Below are 27,749 nucleotides of genomic sequence, written 5' to 3'. Positions count from 1 at the left end.
CCATTAACCACGATATCGATAGTGACAACTTTACATGAACTTTGGAAGTATAGCATGAAGAAATAGTTAATCCTTAAGGTAAAGGGAGTGAATCCTTCAAGATCATAAAAACAAACTAAGTTTTTTTTACCCCAACGCTTCTCAAGAAAGAGGTCTCCCTTCCCCTCAGCTGAGTTAAATCAATATTGACATCAGTAGTAAAACAACTCTGGTCTTGGTGATCATGTAGGATCATAGTAATTTCTCACTGCAAAGGAAATTGAAGTAGGGGATTGAACAAAGAAGTTCATACTGACCGGAAGAATTATAGACTATTTTAAGTCGGAATAACAATTCTTAACCTGAGCTACAGGAGAAGTTTTCTTTGAAAAGGAAGCAAAACCACTACATAACAGCAGCTTTAAGATACTTCCAAAAGTGCTTCAGCAACTAATTGCACAATTAGTATTAATGGCAACTTAAGAATATTTTTTCTGTGCTCAGAAAAATTGAGACACATTTGTGCATGAAGTGATGGGGTGAACATCAGCCAGCACAGTGCAGGCAACCCTTCAGTTCTGCTTTGGTCAGTCTCTCCCCAGCCAGTGGTAATTATGAATCTGTGTTAAAGCCAGCAAGGTTTAACTCAGGCTCTTGACCTTTTGCTGCAATGGCAGTAAAATCCCTTAACTTTTGCTCTGACACTAGATTGTCACCAACAAATCAACCAGAGTGCTACTGCCACCACCCCAGACTGCTCCTAATGACTGGCACAACCATTCTTAAGGCACAGAAAGCTCTTAAGCTACCAAAGAGAATGGACATTAATGATGTTAATCATAACTCCAAAAGACCACTTTAAACGTATCACAGTTACCTCTAAATCTATCCATCAATTAATATAATTAATGTGTTTCTAGATAATAGTCTGAGTAATGTTGGAATCAATCTATGAGTGCCACTTCCAAGAAAAAGCCTTTGTCTTCTCTTTGTTCCAGCATTATTCCTAACAAACTATTAGCAATATTTAAATGACTTTTAATGTATTTTTTATGTAGACTTACTGAAACAGTAATTTTAATCTTAAACTCTTGCCCACTGTGATTTTTTTTCCATCAGAAAAATATTTTACTGAAGTAACAACTAATAGCTGCCTTTAAAGGGCACACCATTAATGAGGTATCACTTTCCAAGTTATTTATGTTGACCTTGGGCCAATATGTTACAGTCATTCCCTGGCAAAATGAATTCATTCTAATGCAGCAAAGGACTTTGATGAATCCTTGAATTTTGCCACATCAGGTTGATGCCACAACGTGGTGGCTGTTTCTGTCAGCAACCATGTTACTATTTAATAAAATAATATTTGTTCCTGAGGTTCAAAAATTGTGTTAAGTGTGCAAATAAATACTAAACAAATATTTTGTATCAAACTTTTATGCAAAGATAAATAATTGTTACACTGTAAAATTGTCAGTTCCATTTACTGTACATTGACTATACAATACAATGCATGAGAGACTAAAAGAAACAGAGGTTTGTTTAACTACAAACAGTCTTAAAACTGACATACACTGTGAATATTTCCCCATAAAAACTTCAAATGCTCTGTTCATTTCATTGCTCACAGCTAGCTAACTTACATCTCTTAGCAAAATAAACACATACCCTTTATTTAGCATGGCATATTTTGTTTCTGAATTAATAAACAAACATCATATAAAAATGATCTGAACATTTGCCTCAAGGGGGAGCTTACAGTTCATTCTTGCAGATCCTTTGCATTTTCAAGCCATTCCAAGCTAATGTTCTTTGACAACATTATAATACAGCCTCACTGCAAAATGTTATTTTTGCTTTGTTTTCAGTCACTAAATCATTATACCTCCATGCTACTGTCCTTCCTAGGCGTCTTTGAAATCCATAGTGTGGACTGGTTTGGACTGGTTTTTGTTCTTCCTTTACTGAAAAATAAAAATATAAACTATTTTCAGTGCATGTATGCCTTTGCAGTCCTGATTCAGCTCTGTGATCAGACCTGAGCATTCTATCCCCGGATCTCAAGGCCACATTTGGTGCTTTCACAGTGTGGGTTCCCCATCCACAGTGGCACTGTTACCAAAAATACCAGACCACCCTGTTTAGCAGTGCTGCTCCCAAGGAACTGTACTGGATTAGCCTGAATGGTTTTTATTTCTTTTTTTCCAGTTCCCATCCAACCAACTCTGTACCTCTCGTACAGAGTAGTCTTTTCAGAGAAGGACTCAGTTTGACCAGGTCTGGTGGGAGCTGAGCACTTCCCTTGTCTGGGGGGAAGCAGAGCACACACACCCCTCTAAATCCATACCCAAGGTGCAGCCCACCCACCCCGGTAGGTACCACACCCCTGCCCACCCTGGGTACACCAACGGGTTCACTGCGCACCCCTGTGCCAGCAAGCCCCTTCCCTTCTGGGCTTGACCTGACATCTCATGAAGTGATGGCACGTGAGTCAGACTCCTAGCAATGAATGACTGGTAGAAAGCTTCCTTAGGGCTAGTTTTCAGTCAAAACTGTTAATAGTAGGTTTTGTGTTTGGCGTTTTTTTCAATTAAAAAAACAAATAAATAAATAAAACTGCTTCCAAAAAGTACTTGCTCTGCAATACTGCTAATGTGTTTGCTCTGATTTTTTCAGGGAGCCCTAAGGCACCCTGAAAGTTTATGGCAGTATTTCCACATGGCTACAACTGCCACAATACACATCTTCCCTCACTTAGATTGGCATATGACAGGGCACTGCAGACTACTGAAATAGGAGCCACTTCAGGAGCCATTTCAGCTACATTTCAATGAAAATGCTCCAATTTCTAGGTAGAATATTTCACACTGATGAGGATTTTTTCCCCAGTTAAGTAAAAACCAGAAGAAGCACTACATAACTCTGTAAGGTGGAAACCTAAGAGTCCCAACAGTCCTATACATTCAGTTTTACTCCTTTCCTGGTGTGTAAATGCAAATGAGTCCGAGTTGATTTAAAATGTACTTTGAGGGTGCTGAATGCTACAGTAGTTTTCAGTCCCTCCAGACTTACCTCTGAAGTCCTACAAAGTACTGCATTATGTACCTGAGCCCATTGGAGTAATTGAAAAGACTCCCTTTGGCTTCAGTGGACTTTAGATCAGGCCACAATGCTATAAACAAAGCAATGGCAATGAATCAAGTGGTTCCAGGGCTTCCTTCTTAAAGAAACAAAGTCACTACTTCCTTCCAGATTGATCCAGCAAAAGCAGGCATAATTAATGATGAAAGACTTTGAATGGAGAGTCCTTGCCACACAGCAGGAACAATTTCTAAATACCTTGGATCAGAACTAGAGCTCTATCAAATGAGCTTATCTTCAGCAAACCTACGCTGATTTTCACAGCTGGTTCAGGAAACAGATTTTAGTGATGACAAAGGTAAGATGAAATAAATTGCTTATTGGTGTTTTGACCATCAAATGCAATCATAGAAACTGAGAAATATACCAGGTTGGAATTTAAACTTTCTGCAAGGCATTCAGATGATAATGGAGATGGGTCTTTGAAGCAGTTTCTCCTTGCTTCCCTGGAAGAAATGAAAGGGAGAGCATCTAAGCATGAATGAGCTGATCATTTCTGCTAGCTACAGGGACGAGGTGTTGCTTTGCCTTATTACTACCCTTCAAGAGCCCAATGACAGGCAAAATTAGTCATGACCTTTCAAGCTAGGCATGTCCTGGTTGGCCATGGGTTGTGGCTTTCAGAGGAAAGGTCACCATGTTGTGGAAGCCTAAAAAAGAATGAGAAGTCAGGTTCATGTGGAAAATTGGGGATCCCTCCTTCCCCAGCAGGACAGAATCCCTTTGCTACAGTGTTCAGATGATAAGTTCAAGGGATTGCTTTTTTTTTATTTGGTTTTTGCCCAAGAACTGCATATTTGTGATGAACCAAAATGGCTTGCAAGGCAGGTCATAAGTGGAATTTGAAAATGGATAGGAAAATATTTTTTAAAAAACAAAGTTTTGTTTCAAAAGATAAAATACTTCATTTTTGGTAATAGTTTTTTTGATATAAATGATTTTTAAAAATGGTTTAATTTCTTTAATTAAAGGTTTTAATGTAACTCAAAATAGACATTCTAGGGGTGGGGGGGGGGGGGGAGGGGAAGGTGGAAAACGACCAAACAATAAAAAAGAGAACCCTGTTTTGCACCAAAACCATTTCGTCTTTGATTTTTGTATAATTTCATCTATCAAACTAATCAGCTAACAGAAAAAAGGGAAATCTTTCAAGGTGAATTTCCAATATCTGTGCCATGCAATTTTCAAGTCTTGGAAGTTCAGATGAATTACTTCTGGATGAACTGCTATAGCATCAAAGGCCTGATCAAAGCCCACTGAAGTCAACACTACTTTTTCTATTGATTTCAGTGGGCCATGAATCTCTCACTGCTTTCCCAGGAGTATTCAAGGGCTGAAACTTTTCTCAGAAGAGAAACACCTGCCAGAAAAGCTACTAAGATGTACCATACTTACCAAGAAATCCAGGGCCACTGTAATAAGGGTTCCAGAATTAATTACTCTGCAATTGCTAGTGTTACACATATTATTTTACTACTCTTTTCTGCTTTGAGCTTCCAACCTTCTGCAGCCCCAGTGGTGAGGTTTCACAGGCTTTTATTTGCCTATCATCAGACAGGTTGGAAAGTGTTTGTTTTCCTTTTCTTTATGGAAAATGCATAAAATAAAAATACAATCAAGTTTGTTATGCAGTCCTTGCAACATTTGTTCCTTATGGCTGCTTGTTTCAATGAGGCATGGTACCAAGGAGTACTGCAAATATCACTGTACATTCACTCATACAGACAGAAATAGTCTTCACATATGGAGTGTCTTCTCACTTGAAATAAGTTACTGCAGCTATTGGCGGGAAATACTAAGTAAAAATCATAAGGAAAAAATAAAGAGCTAATAGTAAGGAGGAAATTTTTTTTAAATTTCTTAAAACAGTGATATCATATTCCTTTTAGTTATTCCTTGTCTTCAAGAGGGAAAACTGCTTACAAATCTGCTTATTATTCTTGATATTTTATGTAAACAGCATTTATATATGAAACATATTCCAGTTTCAACTCTTCTGGATTACATTAAGTTGAAAACACTTCCTGAACTAAAGGATAAATGATATTTGAGAGTTTCAGAAATACTAGTTCAGAAAAAAAATAAATTATATGCTGTCATGTCTTTATGTATCTATATCATATTTTGAGAAAAATGAAAAGTCCAAAGAATTTTAAAGCACGGAGCAAATTATACTGTATTTCAAAGGCTGAAATGTTTCTTTTTTGCATAATAGTAACCCTGCTTGATACCACAGCTATGAATACATATCTTCTTATTTTATGCATCCTCTTTAGCACATACATGATGTACAATGGATATCACACTAGTGTGTGGCTCAAAGCAAGCTTTTGCTTTTCATTTTCAATTTCAGTGCTCCAGTGGTCCATCTGTTGTTTGTATGGTATGTGCAGTGGAACAGGATTAAGCAGCCACTGGCCCTTATGTTTGTCCTTGGAGTAAATTTTTACTTTAGGTTAGAAAGTGAGTCCTTGGCTTCACCTTGTATCTGTGAGGGACCCCTCTACTATTTCCCACAGACCAGGTACTTTACAGGTGGCAATCACAATGAAAGAGGTGAAGTAAAAGTGCTGACAACTGCCCTATCAAGTGGTCTGCAAAGAGACTTCCTTCAGAAACAGGTGGAGTCCCAGCAGCAACATTCTTTGAGACCTGGAATTATTTCAGCATGTTGTGGAAAAGCCTGAAGGTGAACGTTCAGCTGTAACAGCTGCAAACTACTTGCATTTTAATAGATGAAAAGGCACGTATTTGCATATTTGGGGACAGATGTAAGCAGTCTTTCAGTGGGAATAGCTTGCCAATGGAAATATGAATTCTGCATTATAAAACCATTATGGATGAGTATATTTTACCTTTTATGAAGCATCTGGAAACAGCAAGTCCCAAAAGCCACCAGTATCAACAGCAGCAGTGGTATAGTGGGTATTACAACATAAATTAAATTCGGAATTATACCTACAAGACAAAAGTTCTCATTAATGTCTCCTATGTTGAAAAGCTTTCAACCATGTGAGTAAAAATCTGGAGTAAAATAACAAGAATACATTAACTTACACAAAAGAACACATATATTCCTTTTATAGGAAGATCTCCAAAGAGAACTCAGCAGTATCAAGGATAAAGCAGCACTTGAGTTATGTGCAAAACATATCTTAAGGTCTTCAATTCTGATATTTTCCAATTTTGTAATCCAAAATTCAAGTGTTTTAATGAAGCCTAATTTTTTTACAGTCCATTTTAACTGTAGCCTCAGCTGTCCTTGTATGTGGACTCCCTGCCCATGCAGGACCACAGGAGGAATGAGCCTGGCTCTCATCTTCCCTTTCCCCTTAAAAGACACATAAAGCCTCTCCTTGACTAATGAGGAGAGCTCCTCTGCAGGTCCCTGCACAAAAGGACTGGGAAATGGTACGAGATGAGACTATCATCTAGCTGCACTAGAGGATGGGGTCTGCAACTCCCAGAAGGGTACTGTTTCCCAGTAACTATATGCCCATGTTTTGTACTAGTACACATTTAATGTACAAATTGTGGAGATTTTCTTACCTATTGTCCTATTTTGAAAATATTTTCCCTAGCAAGAATAAATGTGAATATTCATGTTGTGTTTGAATTTTAGAGTCCTTGCACAGTTTGTATTAAAAGGAATTATTGATTACAAACCACAGTTTCTCAATATAATAATTCCTCTGGAGTTACAAATAACGGAAACACCCGTTTGGAAGCTGGCTCAAATCCAGACAACCAGTGGGCAAACAAAGCACCCGCTTTCCATAATACCATGGTGTAATCCTGTAAAATCCAGAGCTGTTCCTTAGACATGTTCAGTTCCTTGAAGCAAAGCCAGGCTACAACTCTTCCTGAGACTTGGGACTCCATTCAGAAGATAAATTGCTGAATGAAGCAGCCAGGGGCATTGAAGAACTTGGGCACTAGGTATCCATTTCCCAAATATCAAATGTCATCTCTACTGGGAATCTCAGCAAGTCACTGAACTCCTCCTAGCATGGGGTTTTCCAAAAACACAGGGTGCTCGGGGGAGCTATGGATGCGGTGTTTATTCTAAGTTTGGTGAGACAAGGAAATAATTTGTTTCTACAGCAACTAAGAGGACTAAGACTCTTGAAATGTTTTTCAAATATATGTATTTTCAGGGCTCTTCCCAGGGAAACAGACTGTTTCTTCCTATTGACAAAAATGGAAACTGAAATATTTTTTTAATTCCACTATTAATATTTTTAGCAGAACACTACATTCATATAAACACATTACCTGTTTCAGTAGCAATAATATGATACTGATCTTCTGGTTTGCTTGTGTCATAAGGATTTCCTGCTGGCACTGTTGGAAAAATATCTGAAAAGGAGATCAGACATTTTAGAAAAACAGTAAAAAATATGGCTATTATGTTGTTAAATAAATTAATAGTAACTACATTTTAATTTATATTGGTAAAATGAACATTTTTATGATTTATTAAATATACATGTAAACAGGATTTTATTACAAAATTGGAATTATATCTGTAAGAATAATTACAAGCAGTGCTATTCTGAACAACAGCCATATATTTGTAGCTGTTGCTCTCTGAAGAATTCATTTTTCCTTTGTTCCAGTTCTTAACTGTGCCTGTTAAACTTGAGTAATTTTAGAGGCTCTTGAATTCTATCCTTATAATTATGTATTTACCAGTGCAATGGAATTTAATGTGTCAAAATTGCTTACCGTATTCTGGCTCTGCTCTGTCTCCTAATTCTTTTTCTAAGACATTATCTGTTAAATCAATATTTGAAATTGATTGTTGAAGAATGAAAAATGTGTGCAATAAAACAGATGTTTCCATTTTTTTTCATGCAGTATCACAGAAATAGATACATTCCCCCAAACAATAATTGCTTAATTCTTCAGCATTTCATCTTCTTACCAAAGACTGCTTGCAAACTAGTGTCAAATCACCTCTAGTTCATACTTTTTGCTCCTTAGAAGAAGGCTATAGTTTAGTCTAGTTTCAATTCTTGGTGGCCTCTGATTTAATGGCTAATGGTTAAACCCTAACTTCTTGTGATGAATAAAGTGCCTAACATATCCAAAACTTCATTTGTGCCCACAGCTCTAAAACAATATATGAAGTTCTCTCTATCATAAGGTTGTACTAACTGAACAGTGCTATGAGACTACAGTTGTGAGTGTCTTGATAAATACAAACTGCTAGGAGAAATCAAAACAGCAATAAAGCCTACTACTTACTCTGGTATAAAATAGCTACATTTGGCCTTATATAAAGAAAGACACCAAGATACCCCAAAGAACTGAGCTGCTGTCTCTTGACAGCAGAAGAGGAGATGAGTTTTTAATTTGATTGCATAATCAAACCTGCAGGAGCTGGACAGGAACTAAATGTGGTCGCAATTACCAACCTATAATTAAATTTAAGATTGCTGAATGATCGATATGATCCAAAGCCAGACTGAACACTGCAACAGTAAACGCTGTCAAGGGAGGGCTTGGAAAAATAAAAGTGTCTACCAGAAGTGTAGTTGCTGCTTGAGCAAGGCTGTCTAATGAGGACTGTCCTGAACTTGCTGATGATACAATTAGATGCAACTTTATCAAAGTCACCTACAACCTGTTTTGGTTTGTGGCTGGTATCACACAGCCTATATTGAATACAGACAGGAGAGTTGTGAAAAACAACATACTCAGATAACAAACTGAAATTCAATATGCATGTGGCACTTTAGCACTCCTGGTGAAATGGATGTATTTCACACTTGTAAGAGGTGACATTGAGCCTTTACAGTGATTTGACGGAGGACAAAAGGTCATTTGTAAGTCTCACTTGGTTTGAGATAACAAATGTAATTTTCCTACAAACATTGGGTTACTTTCTTCAGGCCGTGAAAGAAATGTCATATATCTATTTATATACATTTTTGCATCTACTCCTTTCCTCCATGTGACAGAAAAATACATTTCTGGAGAATAGTCTGTTTTGCTAAAGAACACAATTCCCACAGTTTGAAAAATAAATAGCTACAATTCAGTAGTACTTTATTTAGCTGCATAACAATGTCAATACTAACAATAATCTACCTACACATTGTTTGCCTTATATGCCTCATCATAAACTAATAACCCACTTCTACTTCGAGAAAGAAATATAAATGTATTTTCATTGTTACTATTATCACTTTGTTTTCTGACAATCCAAAATACCCAACACTTACTCAGATGGTAAAAGCAATAGAAAAAGCAATTCTTTATCACATTTAAACAAGAATGGTAAGTAGTTTACTAGTACAGAATAATTATCTAATTTAAATTTGTTTCCTTTTAAAGCGATGAAATACACCTGAAACCAAATCTTTTTAATTTTAATAAGGCCCGCAATTTCTGACATAAAAATGTTTGGGGTTTAACAACATAAAATATTTTTGTTACACTATTTCAAAAGAATTCAAACAGTTCTAAAAGTGATAAAATTGTCACATTTCCATGAAAGGCCTATGATGATTACTGATCATCATAAAGTAGTGATAACCACTAACAATTTCAAAAGCAGGAACAGATCTAGGGGGTGACAGTATGCCAAAACACGTTGGTATATCAATTCTGCCAAATATTTAATATTTGCTTGCAATATTAATTACTATTAATATCCTCATTAAGTGACCAGAAAGTTAAAAAGTTATGTATCCACCAAAACCAGAGGAACAAAATGGCCTGGATCTCTACAGACAGACAGACCGCTACAAAGATGGTGATTGTTGTTTGATCATCAGCATAAAGACAGAAGGAAACTGCAGAATTACATAGTTCAAACAGCTGCTAAGAGTAGGATTTCATAGAATCATAGAATGGTTTAGGTTGGAAGGGACCTTAAACAATAGCTTTTTTCCAACCCCCTACCATGGGCAGGAACACCTTCCACTAGACCAGGCTACTCAGAGTCACATCCAACCTGGCCTTAAACATTCCCAGGGACAGGGCATCTACAGATTCACTGATCAGGCACTGTGCCAGGGCCTCATCACCCTCACAGCAAAGAATTTCTTCCTAATATCTATTCTAAACCTACTCTCTGCCAGTTTGAAGCCATTGCCCTTGTCCTGTCACTCCAGGCCCTCGTAAGCAGTCTCTCTCTCCATCTCTCCTGTGGGCTCCCTTCAGGTACTGGAAGGCATCAAGTAGGTAATCTCAAATCCTTCTCTTTTCCAGTCAGAACCATCCCAATTCTCTCAGCCCTTCATCACAGCAGGGCTGTTCCATCCCTCTGATCACCTTGGTGCCTCCTCTGGCCTGGCTCCAGCAGCTCCCTGTCCTTCCTGTGCTGGCAGCCCAGAGCTGGATGCAGCCCTGCAGGTGGGGTCTCAGCAGAACGGGGCAGAGGGGCAGAATCCCCTCCCTGCCCTGCTGCCCACGGGGCTCTGGGTGCAGCCCAGCACACGGGGGGTTGTGGGCTCCCAATGGCCAGGGCATGTCCAGCCTCTCACCCACCAGCAACCCCAGGTCTTTCTCCCAGGGCTGCTCTGGGTCTGTCCATCCCCAGCCTGGATTGGTACTGGGGCTGTCCTGACCCAGGTGCAGCAGCTTGGACTTGGTTGGTTAAACCTCATGAGATTCCCACGGGCCACTTCTTGAGTTTTTATTAGTTAATAAATGAAATAAATCCATAATTTCCTATGCATTCTGACTTTTAGCTTAGTTTTGAAAAACAAACACACCAAAAGTTATTTGAAAACATTTGCATGATCCTGCTGAAAAACATGTTTTCATTTACTTTAAATACCACAAAGAATAGAAAATTTTACAGGCTCAAACTGGAAAGTTCACTTTTTACATCCTTTCTGGTTTTGCACCATGTTCTAGTTTATAGTTCACTTTTCCTTTATTGACATATACAGAACTTATGTCATGTCTGAAAGTACAGCCAAATTGCCCAAGATCTGTTTTTTCTGTCACCATCTCAAGTAGCATGCATCTGCTTTTCACATCTATCTAAATCTACATGCATGAATGCAGAAATTTTTCCTGCCATTCTGGACTTCGTTCTTCAAGCCTTAACTTTTTAAAAAAATCACCACACATAATTTGGCATAAAATGGCAGGGCTGCAACTACAAGGACAGTGCAATATTTTCTACAAGAGAACCCAAGACGTCTTGGTCATCCTACATAGAAAGTAGAAAATGTACACTTAAAACTCTTTGTGAAGTAAGGAAATTAATTAAATCAAAAAACCACTGAGAATGCATGATAGTGAAGCTAATTTTGAAATCATTCTTATTAGATATAAACAGGTTTATTTAAATGCATTAAAAATGTATTTTAATAGTTGGTATTGACATATAATATTCCCTGTTAATGCCAGCTCAGGCACACACCAAAGGAACCAGTACCACAGGCCAAAAGATACTTGAAGATTCCCTCACAAACAAGACAATGTCCCACCAGTGAAATATAACTTCAGTTTTACCTACCTGGGGCATATTTGCAGATAAAATTGTGCTTCATGTTGCATCTATCATCATTCCATTGATAAAGGTATGGCCCTCCCAGACCAGGGTTTGCAGTTGGCTGATGATACATCACCACACAAGCTTCACTTCCACAGGAAGGCTCATCTGTGTACCAATTTCTAGTTTTTGAAGATAAGGTTCATCAGGATGACAAAAAATAGAGTTTGTATCAATGAAGAAATATCAACCCAAACAGTCTCATCCTCTTCAAAGACATCCTGCATTTCCCACAACCCTTCTGTGAAAGGCCCAAGGCACACATCTCTGAATCGTAAAACAATTCTGATCAAAGCACCTCTGCAGAAATAACACCCTTTCCTGCTTTCCTCCATATTAGACTCTTATCTGTCTCCTCGTCTTGAGTTCTGTGAGTTGCTGCTATTCTGGCCTTTGGCTTCATCAGGAAGTTAAAGGCTTTTCAAAAAGGGTAGAAACAGAACAATTTATGCTAAGCATCTTACAATAATTTATTTGGTGGCTGGCTCCCTGATTTGAGGTGGCCAGAGCCTTGCAGCATTTACCTGCCTGCTTTCAGACCACACCTGAAAGACTCTGTGTGTGGCAGAACAACCTCCAAATGCCATGCAGAGGCAAACTCAGTGTGTAGGAGCAAAGAAATTTGTAGGATGAAGCCACACAATGCCATCCTGTTGCAGCTTCAGATTCAAAACCCTGATTGCCAGCTACCCTTCATCTGGAGAAGTCAAGGGTACAAACTTCATGCCATCAAGCAAGGTTTGGCATTTCAGGCTCCATTTCTTTCTATGGGACCTTCTCAATAAGCAGTTTCACACATTTACCTGAATGGTGACATACTTCCATCAGCCCACTGGTAGAGGTCAGGGCAAGCACTCGATGTGGCCAGTCCATCGCCACTTCTCCACAGCCCAATCCAGAAGTCACCGTCAGAAATCCCAGAACCTGATTTGGTGAGGTTTTGCAGCATGTTTTCTATTAGCTGCTGCTCAACTTCACTTTCCAAGCTCAGTAAAGCCCCACCATCGATTTCACAAGCCTGGCGGGCCTCCTGGAAGCCCACGCGTCTAGACAAGTCCTGAAAATAGGCTAATTTGTAACATGAATGCTTGAAGGCACCATAGCACACCTTCTGGCCTGAAAAACAAAAACATGGGACTGGTCAGAGTACAGTAATGACTATCAAAGCTGCAAGAAAAGAATACAGCACATCATGCATACGCTGCTGAAGGATGGGAGATTTTTGCCTGAGAGGATTCATTGTGATAACCTAGCACCACTGAAGTCCTTTGCTCTAATTTAAATTTCAAATGACATACAGTTCATGGGAATTGATGCCATCTTGCCATGGCCTGTGAAACTCTCCAAAACACTGAAGATTCCCAATAGGTTTTAGAAAAATATTCTTTACTTTATAATGACTGTACCATCAGGCCTCTCTGTTATAGCCAGGACCTGTTTGAAGGGTATTTCCTTGACTATTCCATACCAATGGACCAACTTCACTTTTATTGTGTAATCAGACCTATTCAATTTAAAAAAAAAGTTTCAAATACACATGTTTAGTGTCAAGAAGTAGCTGGAATTTTTCTTTGATCCCCTAAGTTAACCTTGAGAGGCTGTATATGAGAGGAACTCAGCCACTCTTCACTACCATGTGCCTAAGTACAATCCGTAAAGGTCTATGGGAGAAGACAGTCTGCTCCTTACAGTTCTTTGTCAGAGAAAGATATATGTCTGTTTCCTAAAAAGGAAAAATAATTATAATTTTCAACTACTAAGACTCTCTAGAGTTTATTCAAGATATACAAGATGAGGAATTAACACACTCACTTATCAGCCACAACTGAACTCCTGTATGTTTAGTTAGGGACAGGAGAAGGCTTCTAAATATAACCATCTCTTAAAAGAAACAAAATCAAGTTTTTCCACTACAGAAATTCATCACTGGAGAAGAAAAGTAGGACAATTTACTTTGTTAAGCAAGAAGGACTGAAGGATACCAAAGTAACAAAAACTACCAAGCATTATCTAGACTGATTAGAAATCAACAAAAGTCCTTATTTTACTGGAAAATTTGACAATCACACAACATGCTGAGCTGGAAGAGATCATTGAGGACAATGGAGTCCAACTCCCAACCCTGTGAAAAACAGCTTGAGTCACACCATGTGCCTGAGAGCGTTGTCCAAAAGCTTCTTGAGCTCTGTCAGGTTTGGTGCTGTGACCACTGCCCTGGGGAGCCTGTTCCAGCACCCAGCCACCCTCTGGGGGAAGAACCTTTTCCTCATACCCTGTCTAAACCTCCCCTGACACAGCTTCAGGCCATTTCCTTGGGTCCTGTTACTGATCACCAGAGGGAAGAGATCAGTGTCTGCCTCTTTATTTCCCCTCATGAGGATGCTGAAGACCAAAATGAGGTCCCCTCTCAGTCTCCTCCAGGCTGAACAGATCAAGTGACCTGAGTGGGTCCTCATACAGTTTCCTCTCAAGGCCCTTCATCATCTTCATAGCTCTCCTTTGGGCACTCTTTAAGGGCTTTATATCCTTCTAATACTGAGGCACCCAAAACTGCTCACAGCACCTGAGGCAAAGCCACACCAGCACAAAGTACAGTAGTTTATTGTACTATATCAGATTTGCATTTGAAAATCTTGTATTTAGTCTCACTTTTAAGCAAATCCAGGTACGTGATTCATGTAAATAACATTTGAACAAGATTTATTCTGTATCACCTTAAAAAAATGTAATTTGTCACTAGAAAACAGCAACATCCTCACATAACTTCAGCTATATTTATGTTTTCCCAGGCAATGTTTTTCTGTGCAGAAAGAGTAAATATCAAAGTAAACAAAGAACCTTTAAAGAGACATAACATTCATTATTTTTACATTAGCGTTGCTTCATTTTTGTATTTAATAAGTAGGATATTTTCAATAGGAGACAGCACAAGGGCTGAGTTGAAGACATCTCTGCATTTGCACAGAGCATAGTTTCAAGTATTTGCAGAGAATAAGCAGATTGCTAAGCTAAATTCTAGGGGCAGTAGGGATTTACTATGGGTAACTTTCTAGGGTTTCCTACAATTCTTGTAATCTTTCTAGAAAAAAAAAATGCTGAAACCTTCACTTTATAATACTCTATTAAAGTTCATCTGGAGGAGGACTATCAGGAAGAAAAGCATCTTTTAAATCTCATTCTTACCTTGGCAGACAGACTTCTGAAAATTTAGTTGTTTATCAGTAATTAATCTACCAAAATAACACAGGAACAAGAACAGTCTGACAAGCTTGTGCCACAGATATGGAAAAAACCAAAGGCAATTTTGACTTTGTCTGATGACATCCTGAAAACACAATGTATGCCCCAATTTCTTCCTGGTATTTCTCTTTATTCATACAGGTTAAGAGCCTTGCCCCCAATAAATGTAGCAAGGGCCATAGTCCTAGCTGGACAGTGGTGCTGAAGAAGCAAGGGACAGACCCTTTAACAGAGATGCATATGAAATAATGGGCTTCCTCCTAGACTTCTGTCACCAAAATAACTACTATTATCAAAGTAACAAAGTGATAAGTTCTAAATTGTTGCAAAGTGGGAAGTGCAAGAATGAAAGCTGCATGTGACATCCCAGCTCATTCCCTTCCTCTACAATGCTGAAATTCCAATTTTGTTTACATGATCAATTTTATCCAGGAGCTCTGTCTCACTGACAGGGCAGAGTGCACAGGGAAGGAAGAGCTGATCAACATTTTGACCCTTACTGCTGGGTGAGTGACAATGGCTGATTGCCAGAGTACACATGTGTATATAGCAGCACAAACATCCAAAGCCGAGCACTGAATTGCTCAGGACATTAATCACTTCCAAGGAAAAGTGACCACACCTTTCCCTGTAGTTGAGGATTGGATTCAAAGCACTAATTCAAGATGTACATGCAAATTTAGGATGTGTGCTTTGCCCATTGTCTCTTCTTTTTATTTTCCCACACAATCTTTGAGATAAACTCTTCCATGTTTCCTTTCATTCTGTGCACATACTTCTCCTTGACATCAAGTAGTAAGTTATGAGCAAATTCAGGTGTCAAAATATCCTGGTCACAATTTCAGTCATGCAGGAATGTTCAACCAACTGCGATGGGCAGGCTGATCACTGTGGTTCATAATTCCTGTGCTGCTCATCCCTCTCATGGGAAAAAAAGCTAACTTTGCCTATATAACACACAATCCACTCCCCATCCCTGCTTGTCTCTCAGGTGGCTGAAGTGCTCCCCTCACACTCTTTTCTCATGTACAGCCTCTGCTTTTCTGTGACTCTCCCAAAATCTGAGTCAAACCTTCTAGCAGAGGAAATGGATCCTTGCTGGCTACCCAGCTGAGCTTTCTCAGGATGCTCATCTGCCAGTCAGCTGCTGCTTGGAGACTCAAATAGAATCATAGAATCCTTTAGGCTGGCAAAGACCTACAAGACCATTGAGTCATGGCAAGTTCTGTTTCTGACCTGCTCCAAGGCTTGTATCCATAAGCTGTGCAGTATTCTTGTCCAACACAGGGGCTGCATCAACGCTCAGCTCCATCACCCGCACCAAGGAAACCAGGTGAGACTGTATGGAGCAGCAAGGAGGATGACAAGCATTTGTGATGCACAAAGGCAAAGAGCTACTGCAGCCCCTAATATGTGCCCAGCTTGCCACCATCGTGCACTCAAAGCAGGGAGCCCTCTCAGAGCCATCAGAATACAGATGTGAAGGCCCAATTTCTATGTGGAAGACATGTCCTTTCTTCCCTTAAACTGACCAGAATAATTTTTAAAGACACCATTTTTTATTGCAGATGTTTGGACAGGGTTAAGTAACTCTAAAATCAAGTTTTACAATGTGAAAGAATTGAACAAATGAAAATTTGCATGAAATCCAACTCCTTAATTACTGCTCTTTCATTTTTTGCTCTCTCTATCTGTAGCAAAATAAATAATTTCTTCCACACAGGCTGATCATTTCTGCAAGAATATACCTCCAGAAACGAACAGAGAAAACAGCAAGAAACAAAGAAATAATTGGCATGAAGACCCATAGACCCAAAGAGTGTGAATGAAGTGCGTGAGGCAGAGCAGTAAGCTTTCCAGAAGAAGCTGTGAATTTCTCTTGTTCTAGTTAATTTAATCCCTGTGTTTAGGCAGTGACCTATGCTGAATCTTTTCTTTCTTCTTTGGAAGCAGACTTTGAACTAGTTCCACTATGGCAGATAAATGTGTTAATGGAAATCTGCAGTTGTGCCTTAATAGGTGGCAAATCAGTTGACATTTTAGTGCTCTTCTCGGAACACACTGAGATGTCAGGTTTTAAAGCTCCATTTTTTTTCTCTCACTACTAATTTCTGAACTACAAAGCAGAAATAATTTACCACTGAAAAATGACAGAATGGACCACATTGTACAGGAGACAAGATAAGTATGGAAATATCAGCTATGTGCTACTTTACCTTATTCCAACATCTTTCAGCAGACTCCACAGTTACTTCTAAAGCAACGTTTTGTAATTTCAGCTGTATAAATTGAGTTCCAATTTTTTCTGTCACAATTGAATAGAAACTAGATTTGCAAGCAAGACTATTGGAATGAATCATGCTAAGATACTACGCAATGTGAATAATCTTTTTTTTTGTCTCATCATCCCATTAGCTGATTAGCAAGTGAACAGGATTTGCTCCAGAAAGTGCTAGCTACCATTTCCATCCATATGGGTCAGTTTTCATCTTTGGGTGTTTCACAGAAGCTGCATAGTAGAATGTTTGGATATCAGCCTCAGAAAAAAAAAATATTTTTAAACTAAATTACTCATTAAAATATTTCTGCAGATAATTGTACAGGGGAAAAAATCTCATTCAAGAAAAAAAAAAGCAAATTGCAAGCTGTTATTTCGATCAGTTATATCTCCATTATGTTTTAATACCATGCTTCATTAAACAAATAATAGGTTCCTTGATTACTGACATGACAGAAGTTATAGCAAAGTGTCATTTAGAAGCAAAATTGCTGACAAAATACCCAGGTCAAAGACTTCTCTCCCTAAGAGCATTAGGCTTATTACTAAACTAAACCCAGGTCCATGAGGGGCACAAAGGTCCTTTTGAGTGACACACCTTGCTTAGCTGGAGTCTTTGAAGACATCAGGTAGAAGATAAGCTCCCTGCTGATAAATCCCATTCCTCTTCCTCTTGAACCTTACAAACTAACCTGCAATCCAGGATTTGATACCATTAGCATCCACCTAAATTAGGTCAGCCACTGCATGTGCACAGCATATGTGAAGAGAGACAAAAATGAATGCACAAAGCCTGATTTACTAAACTCCATTATGTTTTTGTATTTTGACTATTTTTTTTCTCCCCAAGGCAATGGATTCAGCAGAAAAATCAGAAGAGCACTTGGCAAAAAGCAGTGTGAAACATTTAACATTAACCAGAGCAGCATGAGCCTGATGGAGACCTCTGAAAACAAAGTGACAAATAAAAACACAAGGACTGCAGTGAAAGAGATAATGAAATAGCAAAACAGAAATCTATGGTAATTAACCAAAATATTCTCTGCCTGTGCTATGAAGCCTAGCCTTGGTCTTGAGCTTGCATGAGCACAGTGACCTCAGGGATGACTAACCAGCATCCAGGACACTGGGCACAATTTGTTTTCAGCTGTCCCCATGTCACAGGGCACTCTACACCAAGTCCCAGTGATGCACTCCAGAATGTGGCCAGGAAGAGACTAAGTGGTAATAAATTTTCCTAATCACATTTTGTTTCAAAGCTGATGCATCTTGTCTGATGGCCTTTGTATCATCCAGTCAGATTTTGCCTGGGTTCAGCTGCTGGTCATATTTTGCTACATTACGTTACTGCTGTTGATGTTTTGCTGTATCATATTTGTGTCCATCCACCAAATATAATTTTTTTATGATTCATATTACTTTTTTTTTGAAAAACTGTGATAACATTTCATAATTACATTCTGTCTGCATTTATGATAAAAGCAAGTTGCCATCTTCTCTCCCAAAGTTTGTAACACTGAAGACACATCGTTCTCCAGCTGAGTCAGTGTTCAAAGTTTCTCAGCTCACAGTCCTGAGCAGTTTAAGGAATTCCACATGCTCATAAATTTGACATTCAAATAAAACCTGATGTACAGATCACATGTCAGACTTTATCTGTACTGATATCTTCATAGCAATCTCTTCCATACCTTAGCAGGTACTTTTCCCTCCAATCCTCCTAATAACCAAGCCTTCTGAGAGAAAAGAAAGTTGTTAGCGATTTATTCTGGATTAAGGATTATGCCTAAACTGTCATCACACAGTTTTTTCTTAAGTGATTTCCCAGGGTGAAAAATTTTCAAAGGTTCTAGGTCACTTTTAATGGCTTATATAAAAAACCCTGAGGGCCACATTTGTCTATCCAGCATCTGTGCTTCAGGCAGACGTGCACAGCAGTCAGCTTGCATGAATCTTATCAGAGCATGCAGACCATGTCTAAGGTGGCTAAATGGAGGCTGCCCCCAATCTCCCATACAAAACTCATCTATCAGCCATTCTTAAAATACTTCTTGCAATGGAGTATCTTTCTTGCTAAATTCTTGGGCAAGTAAAAGATATAGATGCATTTATAGACAGCAAGTCTAAAATGATAAATAGGATTTTTTTTCTATTCTTTCTCAAACACTGACCAGATAATGTAACTTTAGCCATTAACCATCCCATATCTTGTGAATTAGCAAAGATGATGCAAGAAGTCTTTAGACATCAGGCAAATAGTTGTCTCTAGGACTAACACAACTTTTGTAATGAGAAAAAAAACAGGGATGATGAAGTTTTAAGTGATTTTCAGTACATTTATTTCTGAAAAGGGGGTTACACCTGTATGTTAGCCTTTGCTAGTTCAGTTATTGTATTTCTAAGCACCTTTGGGAACAGGAAGTGGGCTTATTTCTGAATGACAACTGTCCTCAATAGACACATAATAGCTACACCTTAAAAAAAAATCAAGCAATCAAAAAGGAGACAGTGCAAAGGAGCACTTTGCAGTGCACATTTATATATTAAATATTACTCATTCCTAACACCTGGATTTTGCCATCAGCTGTATAGAAGTGCAATTAAAATTTGATCTGAGAGCTTCCATGCACAGTGCAGGAAGATTGCTGGTAACAAAAATGGGTAGTTAAGAGTATGCATATGACCCCTTATGACAAGTATTGATCTAAGCAGGTTATTTTTGGGGAGGTTTGTCAAAGCCTCTGTGTACCCTCTTTTTTAGGTCTTGGGAGGATGCAGGAGGATTCCTTGTCCTGCAAAATCTTCTTCATCATGTTGAATAAACTGGAAGAATTTGTCTTTTCCACAGCAGATTAAAAGTTTGTCTGGATTTTCAAAATCCCTGATGTGCTGCTTCAGGCTTGTTCTTGGTGTAATGGGAACTGGAATACCAGAGGGCATGAAAGCTGCCATCTTCACACAGCAATGATAGACTTATTCACTCATTTCCCAAAGAGAACAACACGCATTTATTTCTTGTATTTAGCTTCTCAGCCCTGGTGCACAGAGGGAACTGAGGCCATTGATAACAGAGCTGTAAAGAACGAGCTTGATGTCTAAACCTCATTAGAAGCTAATCAATACTATACCCTCCATAATTACCATTGCAGGAAAACATACAATTACTTGAACCAATGCAGGGTGTCTTCAACTGGAAAATTAATATCCATTTTTATGAAAAAATTTTAGTCACTGATTCAAAGCATTACGCAGAGTCAAAAAAAATCTCTGAAGTATTTCCCAAAATCTATTACTTTTTTTCCCCCAGGTCAAATCATTAAAGCCCTGACAGCTTTCCTTTCTTCTAAGTGAAACATACCTTCATTTTGGCATCAGTTCTGGTTTCAGCTATCTAACACATCATAAATTTACAGCATGAGATCCATTTAGCTTTTCCTGTAATAACTATTTGCCTTTCTTCTGATCATGTGAACTTACAGGTGTATATCACAGGGCTTGCCATGGCAGTCAGCCACTTTCTTCTTGAAGGGACCAGCTCACAGTTGCACTGTCCTGGGTGTTCACAAAAAGTGGCCACATAGCTGCTAAAATAACCCCCTAAAGCTGCCAATTGCCTTAAAAAATAAGGAAAAACTTGGACAGAATCAGGCTGATGATAACACTCAAGTGTCCATGGCATCTATTTGAACCTATTCAAAACAAGAGGAAATAGAGCGTGCTGGAAAGATCTACATATCTACAAGTCTGCTCTGGGATGTGGATTATTTTACCCAGAACTTTAAAATCTCAGAACAAAAAAAAAAAACTCAACCAAACAAAACACCCCCTTAACAGCTGAAGCTGTTAGCAGTGGGTTTGCTTTTGTTTTGATTTTATTCTGTTTTTTAAATTCTTATAAACACAGTAACACAATAAATTTTTATATATCATAACATAAATACAGATCAAGTACTCCACAATTTCAACAGTTTTTTAAAAAAGCATAAACACTGACAAGGCCCAGAGAAACTGTGGATGTCCCATCCCTGGAAGTGTTCAAGGTTATGTTTGATGGGCTCCTGAGCAACCTGGTCTAGTGTAAGGTGTCCCTGCCCATGGAAGAGGGTTGGAATGAGATGATCTTTAAGGTCCCTTCCAACCCAAACAATTCTGTGATTCAAATAATTCTATTCATCAATAGTTTTCTGTGTAGCCATGAAGCCCAGAACAGAATTCACAGAAGCTTTAAAGATCGACATACTGTGGCAGCTAAGTTGTCGTTAACTTGCTGTGGAATAGACATAATAGACAAAAATTGTAGTCTGAATGCCTTAAGTATGTGTGCCAGCCTAGGGGAGCAGGAATAGTTTTTTTCTCCTATCCCAAACAGCAGATATTCCCATTAATATCTCACTTTTATACTCATTAGTCAGTTCCCTCAAAAGGTTTTCTCCTAAGCATAAATGTAAGCACTTTTGACAGTTTCTACTGATGGCTTATTTCTTATTTTTGCCTCTAGAAGGAAATAGTTCATAACTCTTTGGTCATAGAATCACAGAGTATCATTCATTTAGAAGGGAGCCCCAAGGAGCATCAAGTCCAACCCTTGGCCCTAAACAGAAGCATCCCCAAGAACCCCATCATTTGCCCAAGAGTATTGGCCAACTCTTCTTGAGGTCTGTCAGGCTTCGTGTGACCAAGCCTGTCAGGCAGTGACATCCCTGGGGAATCTGCTTCTGTGCCCGACCACCCTCGGGGTGAAGAATCTTTTCCTGATATTCGGTACTAATCCCCCCTATGTCAATTAAATGAAGAAAAAAGGAGAAGAGAGAAAACCTACTCCTTCTCAATTATTTTTCATAGCAACCATCATCCATTCTCAGTAATTTTCAGTGAAATTTGAATTTCTTTTTTCCAAGTAGGTGTAGTTTCATGAATTTGTTACCAAAGTATTTGCAGTAGATGTAGGTAATATATATGGATGAAAAATTATATTAATTTCATTGGTTTAAGAGCTCCCTAGGGTGTAACACCCTTTATGCATTTCAGGAGTATAGAGTGCTTTCTTTTTGAAGCAGTTCCACAATTAACAGAGAAAGCGACAAGCAAAGCCTTACTCGTTGATCTGCTCCTAAGAAAGTGGGAAAAGTCAATCCACATGGAATCTTAAAATAGGTGACAGTTCACTTAAGGCAAAAATTGAGGGGAAGTTTAAGGGGAAGAAAATCTGTTAAAATATTATAAAGGATAATTTACACTAAGAGAAAATTCAGAGGTAAAGCATCACTGGTTAATTCACATTATATGTAGTCTTTGAGACTACATGTAGTGGGATTAATCTCACCAAAATTCAGTTCTTTCCCAAAAACCTGTCCATACCTAAACTGACCCACTGACCTCCCTGTGTAGACAGCTAAAGAAAACAAACACAGATAGCAGTATCTGTTACAGTAGCTCTGCAGTATATTAAAAATCTAAACTTAAATGAAATTAATCCCACTCTTAAAATACCAACTTTTTCCTTCCTTTCTTATAAAGTGAGCCTCGAGTCATTAGCTGGATACTGCAGCTACATTCAGATTTACTTGAAGACATGCCAACTTTTTAGGTAGGACTCATTATTTCTTAAGATTGCATGAAACTGAAGGTCCCACTGCTTGTCAGTGGTGGCAGGAGGGACGGCTTCAGCAAGAGACTCAACTTCCAACTAGTGAGTGACCAGTCATAGTAGGGGATTAGAGTGTGGCAATTACTACCAAAGGATTGTTTCATCTTACCTATTGTACATTAGCATCTACCATCTCTTCTGATCCATCAGAGATTTGCAAAGAGAAAGCCATTATGGGAAGTAGTTCCAAAAAAATAATGCTGTATAGAACCCTTTATGTTCCCCTGCAAAGCATGTTCCTGCAAATAACTTATAATCGAGAAGGTTGATCTACACAGAGTCAGATCTGAAGTACACAGAGTTAAATCAAGGTACAGAACATGAGTTCAACCAGGGAAGAAACCAGATTTCTCTTTCTGGGAGCAAGAAAAGCCATGTGAAAGCAAGCAAACTACCCATACCATTCCACAAGGCTCTTTCCATAGCTCCCTCCATGGTAGGCATTTCCTCTTGGACTTTTTAGCCAAGTGGAATATTGGGACTTGACAATCATGAGTTTGAGCTTTGCAATGCCTTTCTATTTTTGAACAAAATGCTGTGAGCAAAAAGCTTTATTCCTGGGAAAGCAGCATGCTGATCTAGACACAGCACTAGGATTGTCCATGTCTCTTTCCTTATCCCTGAACAGAAATGCAGCCTGGCCAACCTGCATAGCTCTCACCTATGGGAAAGGTAAGCTATATACAGTTGACAAAGGGGGAGGGGAGTCACCTCTAATACAGAAATCTGACTCTAGAAACTGATTTAAGTACTTGAGTATTTCTACCCTGCTACAGAAGGACTCCTCCACCATCAGAGGTCTCATCAAAACTGGGTTCTCATTCCATAAGGTATTGTGGAATTTCTTGGTTTGAGGCAAGGTGTGTTGCCTCAAACCATGTTTAGCAGAAACATGTATTATACATATTATATCCAAAAGTCATCACCTCATTTCACTCTAAGAGCCCAGCTCATTGATTTGCCCCCAAGAAGTCAGTGCTCAGTACAGCTGGATAAGGATGGGAAATAATAAAGGAGTCCATGAGAATTCAATGCCCAGCTTCTCCTTCACTTGTCCAAGTCTCAGTTTTAGTGATTACTGAGTCCTTCAGCTGAGCAAAAGGATCTTATAATATCTGGGCATGCCTATCCAAGAAAAGCTTTTCTAGTATGGAACTAAATGCTGGATATTTCCAGCAAAATGTGTTTAACACACACCCGTTGCACATGTAGATGAGATGGCAGGTTTTTTATCAGGTTATATCTTCTCAAATTCTGAGTTGCAAATGTATCTTGAAACTTGCACTTCACACACAAAAAAAAATCCACAACTTTACAGTAGAAGGTTTCATCTAGAGAAAATGCTTGAACTTTGACAGACAAAATTCAGGTGTAATAAGCAGGCCAATCAAATTCAATTCAATTAAATTATGTATCTTTTGAGAAAGGGTTTGTTATCTCTAGTCAATCCAGTATCCATGAAGACACTGCTTTAATTCTCTTACTTTGCTGTACTTTATGTAGAACTCAAATCTGATCATAAGCCACGTGAATGAATATATCCACTTCTTTAAAGGCATCTGAAGCAACAAAGTCTATAGTTTTGGGGCAACTCTGGTAGTTTCCGACTCACCAAGTGTTTTTCCTTATTTAGTGTTTTATATATCCAAGTACTTTTGCACCAAAATAGATAAATACTGCTTTAAAATACTACACTATCTAATATGTTATTGATGTACAGCAATAGCAAAGAGCAAAACTTTAAAAGCCATAGAAATACAACCAGACAAACAGCAGTCATTAAGCTATAATAGCTATGATTAATACATAGGCTGTTAAATGATTAGTAATAAGATTAGCTTGCATCTCTCCTGCCCAATAGATACTTAAAGTAATTGCATCTTTGCAAACTGCATTATCATCACTTCATGTTCTTTATGATGTCATGGGACAGCAAGGCAGACTCAGCACTTTCTCCTGAGCCTTCTTTGGGTTTTTTTCCTATAGGAATCAATTCTTTGGCAACACTAGATAGTTGGATATGGAGGCTGTGAGCATTGCTCATAAAACATCTGTCTAGATATATTAAAAATTAAAAAGCATTTTGCATCACATTTAAAACTTCCCAAATTAAAGATGGCAAAGAAATAACACCAAAATGCAAATTGTTTGATGCCAACAATAATTTTAATTATATCCTAGGAAAACTAACATACTTGGAAAAAGCAGCAGAAACCCCTTACTTAAAAAAATGGCATTACAAAAAGGCAGGCCTTTTCTTCTCTGCCCTCTTGACACTGTGATCAAAATGGCAGCAAATTTGCAGTTATTGCTACGTCTGCTGCAAATTTACTGAAGTCAATGGGACTCTTCACAAAGTCCAACCAGCAGTCAAGCAGTCTCACAAATAGCTTAGGTGAGTGATAGGAACTATATATTTATTTGGAATGAGAGCAGTGGAATTTCCTACTATGCCAGATTATTAATCATGACTGAAGCATAAATAATTTTTTTTAGGAATAGGTCTGTTTAAGATATAGACTTATGATTTCAAGCATAAGCTTTCTTAAGTCCAAACTGCTAGTTCTTATACAAGAGAAAGGTAAGTTAGATGGGAGTCAGGTGACAGCACACACTGCCCAATTACTCAGTGGTACTATTTCTTGCCTAAAATAATGTCAGCTACTGCTAGCTCTACATCTATCCACATGCATGGGTGTGGTCCTTGAGAGAAAGAAAGGGGGGGAGAAAAAAAGTTTTTCCAGTACATAAGAATATCTGCAATGTGCATATATAAATAAATGTGGTTGTTACTGTCTAGGAAACCTTTATCTAATGAATACAACTTCAACAAATAAAATAATAGTACATAAATGGTTCTTTCTGTAAGTGTCTTCAAACCCTCTCCTGTATTCTACCAGACAAGTATTATCAGTATAGTACAGTGACATGAGGCTCATCATATGGTTTGAAATGCTTCAGGGAAATATGGGGCAGAGTCTGTATCCTCTCAAAAACTCCCAAAGCCTAGTGTACATCTAGGAACAGTTTGACAAGGCAGTAAACACATATCACACATGGCTTTAAAAGCTGGACCTCAGTTTCCTATGTCTCAGCTAAACACAGAAGCTGCAGTTTAAGATCAAGGGACTGTGTTTCCTCAGCCACACATGGATTCCTCACTGAGACTGCTAGTGCCAAACCCATCTCGTAGTTAATTAATATTCACTAGTCCTTAAAAATAACAGTGTTACATAGCAGTCATATAAATTGTAATACTTAGAGCTTTGATGTATCATATAAGCCAGTATAATTCACAGTATAACAGAAGTAGATGAAATGTTTGAGGTTACTGTTGAGGCAAACAAGCTTTTTCAAAATGTTGGAAGTACTGCTACTTAGCTATTAGTTCCTGAAGATGCTGTTTTACCAAAAGCCCAAGAGCCCATCTCGGTTGTAGCATTAGAACATGCTTCAAATAGAGCATAATCAAAATGGTCCAGTGACTGCCCTCCCTCAGCAACTAAAAAAGTTATCTAATTCAGCAATCAAATGCTTGCAACAAAAAAAGAACCTACAAAAAAAAAGTTTTGTTGATATGCTACTGTTACAGCCTCTGAAACAATAGTATACAAGTAATTTGCATTGTTCTGGAGACAGTTTGTAAGAGCCATGTTCTTACCCACATATACACACACATAACTTGCTAACAAGCAGAGTGGAGTGTGTAAATCTTTGTTTCTAGGCAACTGCATGGATGTATAGGCACATGCAACATAACCCCAAGAGCCTGTCAGCTTTAGTCTGGAGGGTCTGAACCAAAGTAGGCTTAAAAGGGGTCTTTTCATTAAATTTAGCAGTTTCTGAGTATATGCACCTGTATATTGCAAACACACAGTGGGAGTCCACAGCTCTTAAATTAAACCTACGCTCCAGTGTTAGATACAGGTTTCTGAAGTACTGTCTTCCTTTTGGTTTTGAGAGTTGTGGATGCACCCACATACAACAAAACTATTAATGCCGCACACTCTTAAAAGTTTGCCCTCTCCTCCTAACAATATCGCAGACAAAGAAGAAATATCCCCGTCCAGCTGCCGACAAAACAGCGCGCAGACGCTCCTCGGGAAGACGCTCGATCTTTTTAAGCAATTCGAACGCAGCCGGAGAGCGCCGGCAATGAACCAGCTCTAAGAAGACGGGGCAGGACAGGACGGGACAGGACCTCGGGCTGCCGCAGGAGCCCGCAGCCGCACGGCTGGCGCTGCAGCCCCCGTTCTCCGCAGCACCCCCGCTCCGCCGCGGGGCAGGTGCGCCCGGGAGGCGCTCCCAGCGCTCGCCGCCGATGCGCGGCCGGTTCGGCCAGCGGGGTCGGTCCCCGGTCCGCCCCGCGCCGCTCCCGGAGCGCTGCGCTCCCGCACCGGCCCCGCACCGCGCACTCACCGCTGAGGACGCGCCCGGCGAGCGCCCCGGGCCCGCACAACACCGCGGCCGCCAGCACGGCCGCCAGCCCCAGCCCTCCTCCAGCCCCCATGGCGCTGTACCGCTGCCGGCTGGCTCCGAGAAGCGCTCAGGGCAGGGCGATGCCGGCCGGTGAGCGAGGGACGCGCACCCAGCCCCGCTACTGCCCTCCGCCACCTCCCCGCCGCCCGCCGCCCTGCCTTTATCTGCTTCCCCCGGCGAGGGACCGCCCCCGCACCGCCCCCAGCCCACGCCAGCGCCTGCCCCAACCCCTGTCCCAGCCCCTGCCCCAGCTCCTGTCCCAGCCCAGCCCCTGTCCCAGCCCAGCCCCTGTCCCAGCCCCCGTCTCTCCTGCACCTGCCCCAGCCCGTCCCAGCCCGAGCCCTTCCTGTCTCAGCCTCTTCTCCAGAGAAGTACCTGCACAGGTACGGGGTGTGCGGTCGCTTCCTGCTCCTGGTTGGAGGCTGCGGGGCGGCGGGTACCTCTCAGCCTCGCTGCCGGGTCATTTA

At 39.6% G+C, this 27,749-nt stretch overlaps 1 protein-coding gene across 6 annotated transcripts; it reads right to left on the bottom strand.

Moving 5' to 3' along the window:
- Positions 1-1,398: 1,398 nt before the first annotated feature.
- Positions 1,399-27,438, bottom strand: CHODL (chondrolectin). 6 transcript variants are annotated; one of them, XM_068180648.1, is made up of 8 exons: positions 27,223-27,437; positions 12,442-12,754; positions 11,603-11,760; positions 7,849-7,896; positions 7,396-7,479; positions 5,976-6,078; positions 3,488-3,566; positions 1,399-1,943 (listed from the first exon to the last, which is right to left on the bottom strand). In XM_068180648.1, exons 1-8 carry the CDS (start codon positions 27,311-27,313, stop codon positions 1,941-1,943), a joined length of 879 nt encoding a protein of 292 aa, XP_068036749.1. In that variant the 5' UTR covers positions 27,314-27,437; the 3' UTR covers positions 1,399-1,940. The 6 variants fall into 6 exon arrangements, with proteins under 6 accessions (XP_068036749.1, XP_068036753.1, XP_068036748.1 ...); XM_068180650.1 differs by lacking the exon at positions 3,488-3,566 and adding an exon at positions 3,698-3,770 and having other exon boundaries at positions 1,805-1,943; positions 27,223-27,438; XM_068180649.1 differs by lacking the exon at positions 1,399-1,943 and adding an exon at positions 3,698-3,770 and having other exon boundaries at positions 3,489-3,566.
- Between the last annotated feature and the right edge of the window lie 311 nt (positions 27,439-27,749).

The sequence above is a fragment of the Anomalospiza imberbis genome, chromosome 2, assembly GCF_031753505.1.
Source record: "Anomalospiza imberbis isolate Cuckoo-Finch-1a 21T00152 chromosome 2, ASM3175350v1, whole genome shotgun sequence".
NCBI lineage: Eukaryota > Metazoa > Chordata > Aves > Passeriformes > Viduidae > Anomalospiza > Anomalospiza imberbis.
This window is presented reverse-complemented; position numbering and strand designations above follow the sequence as displayed.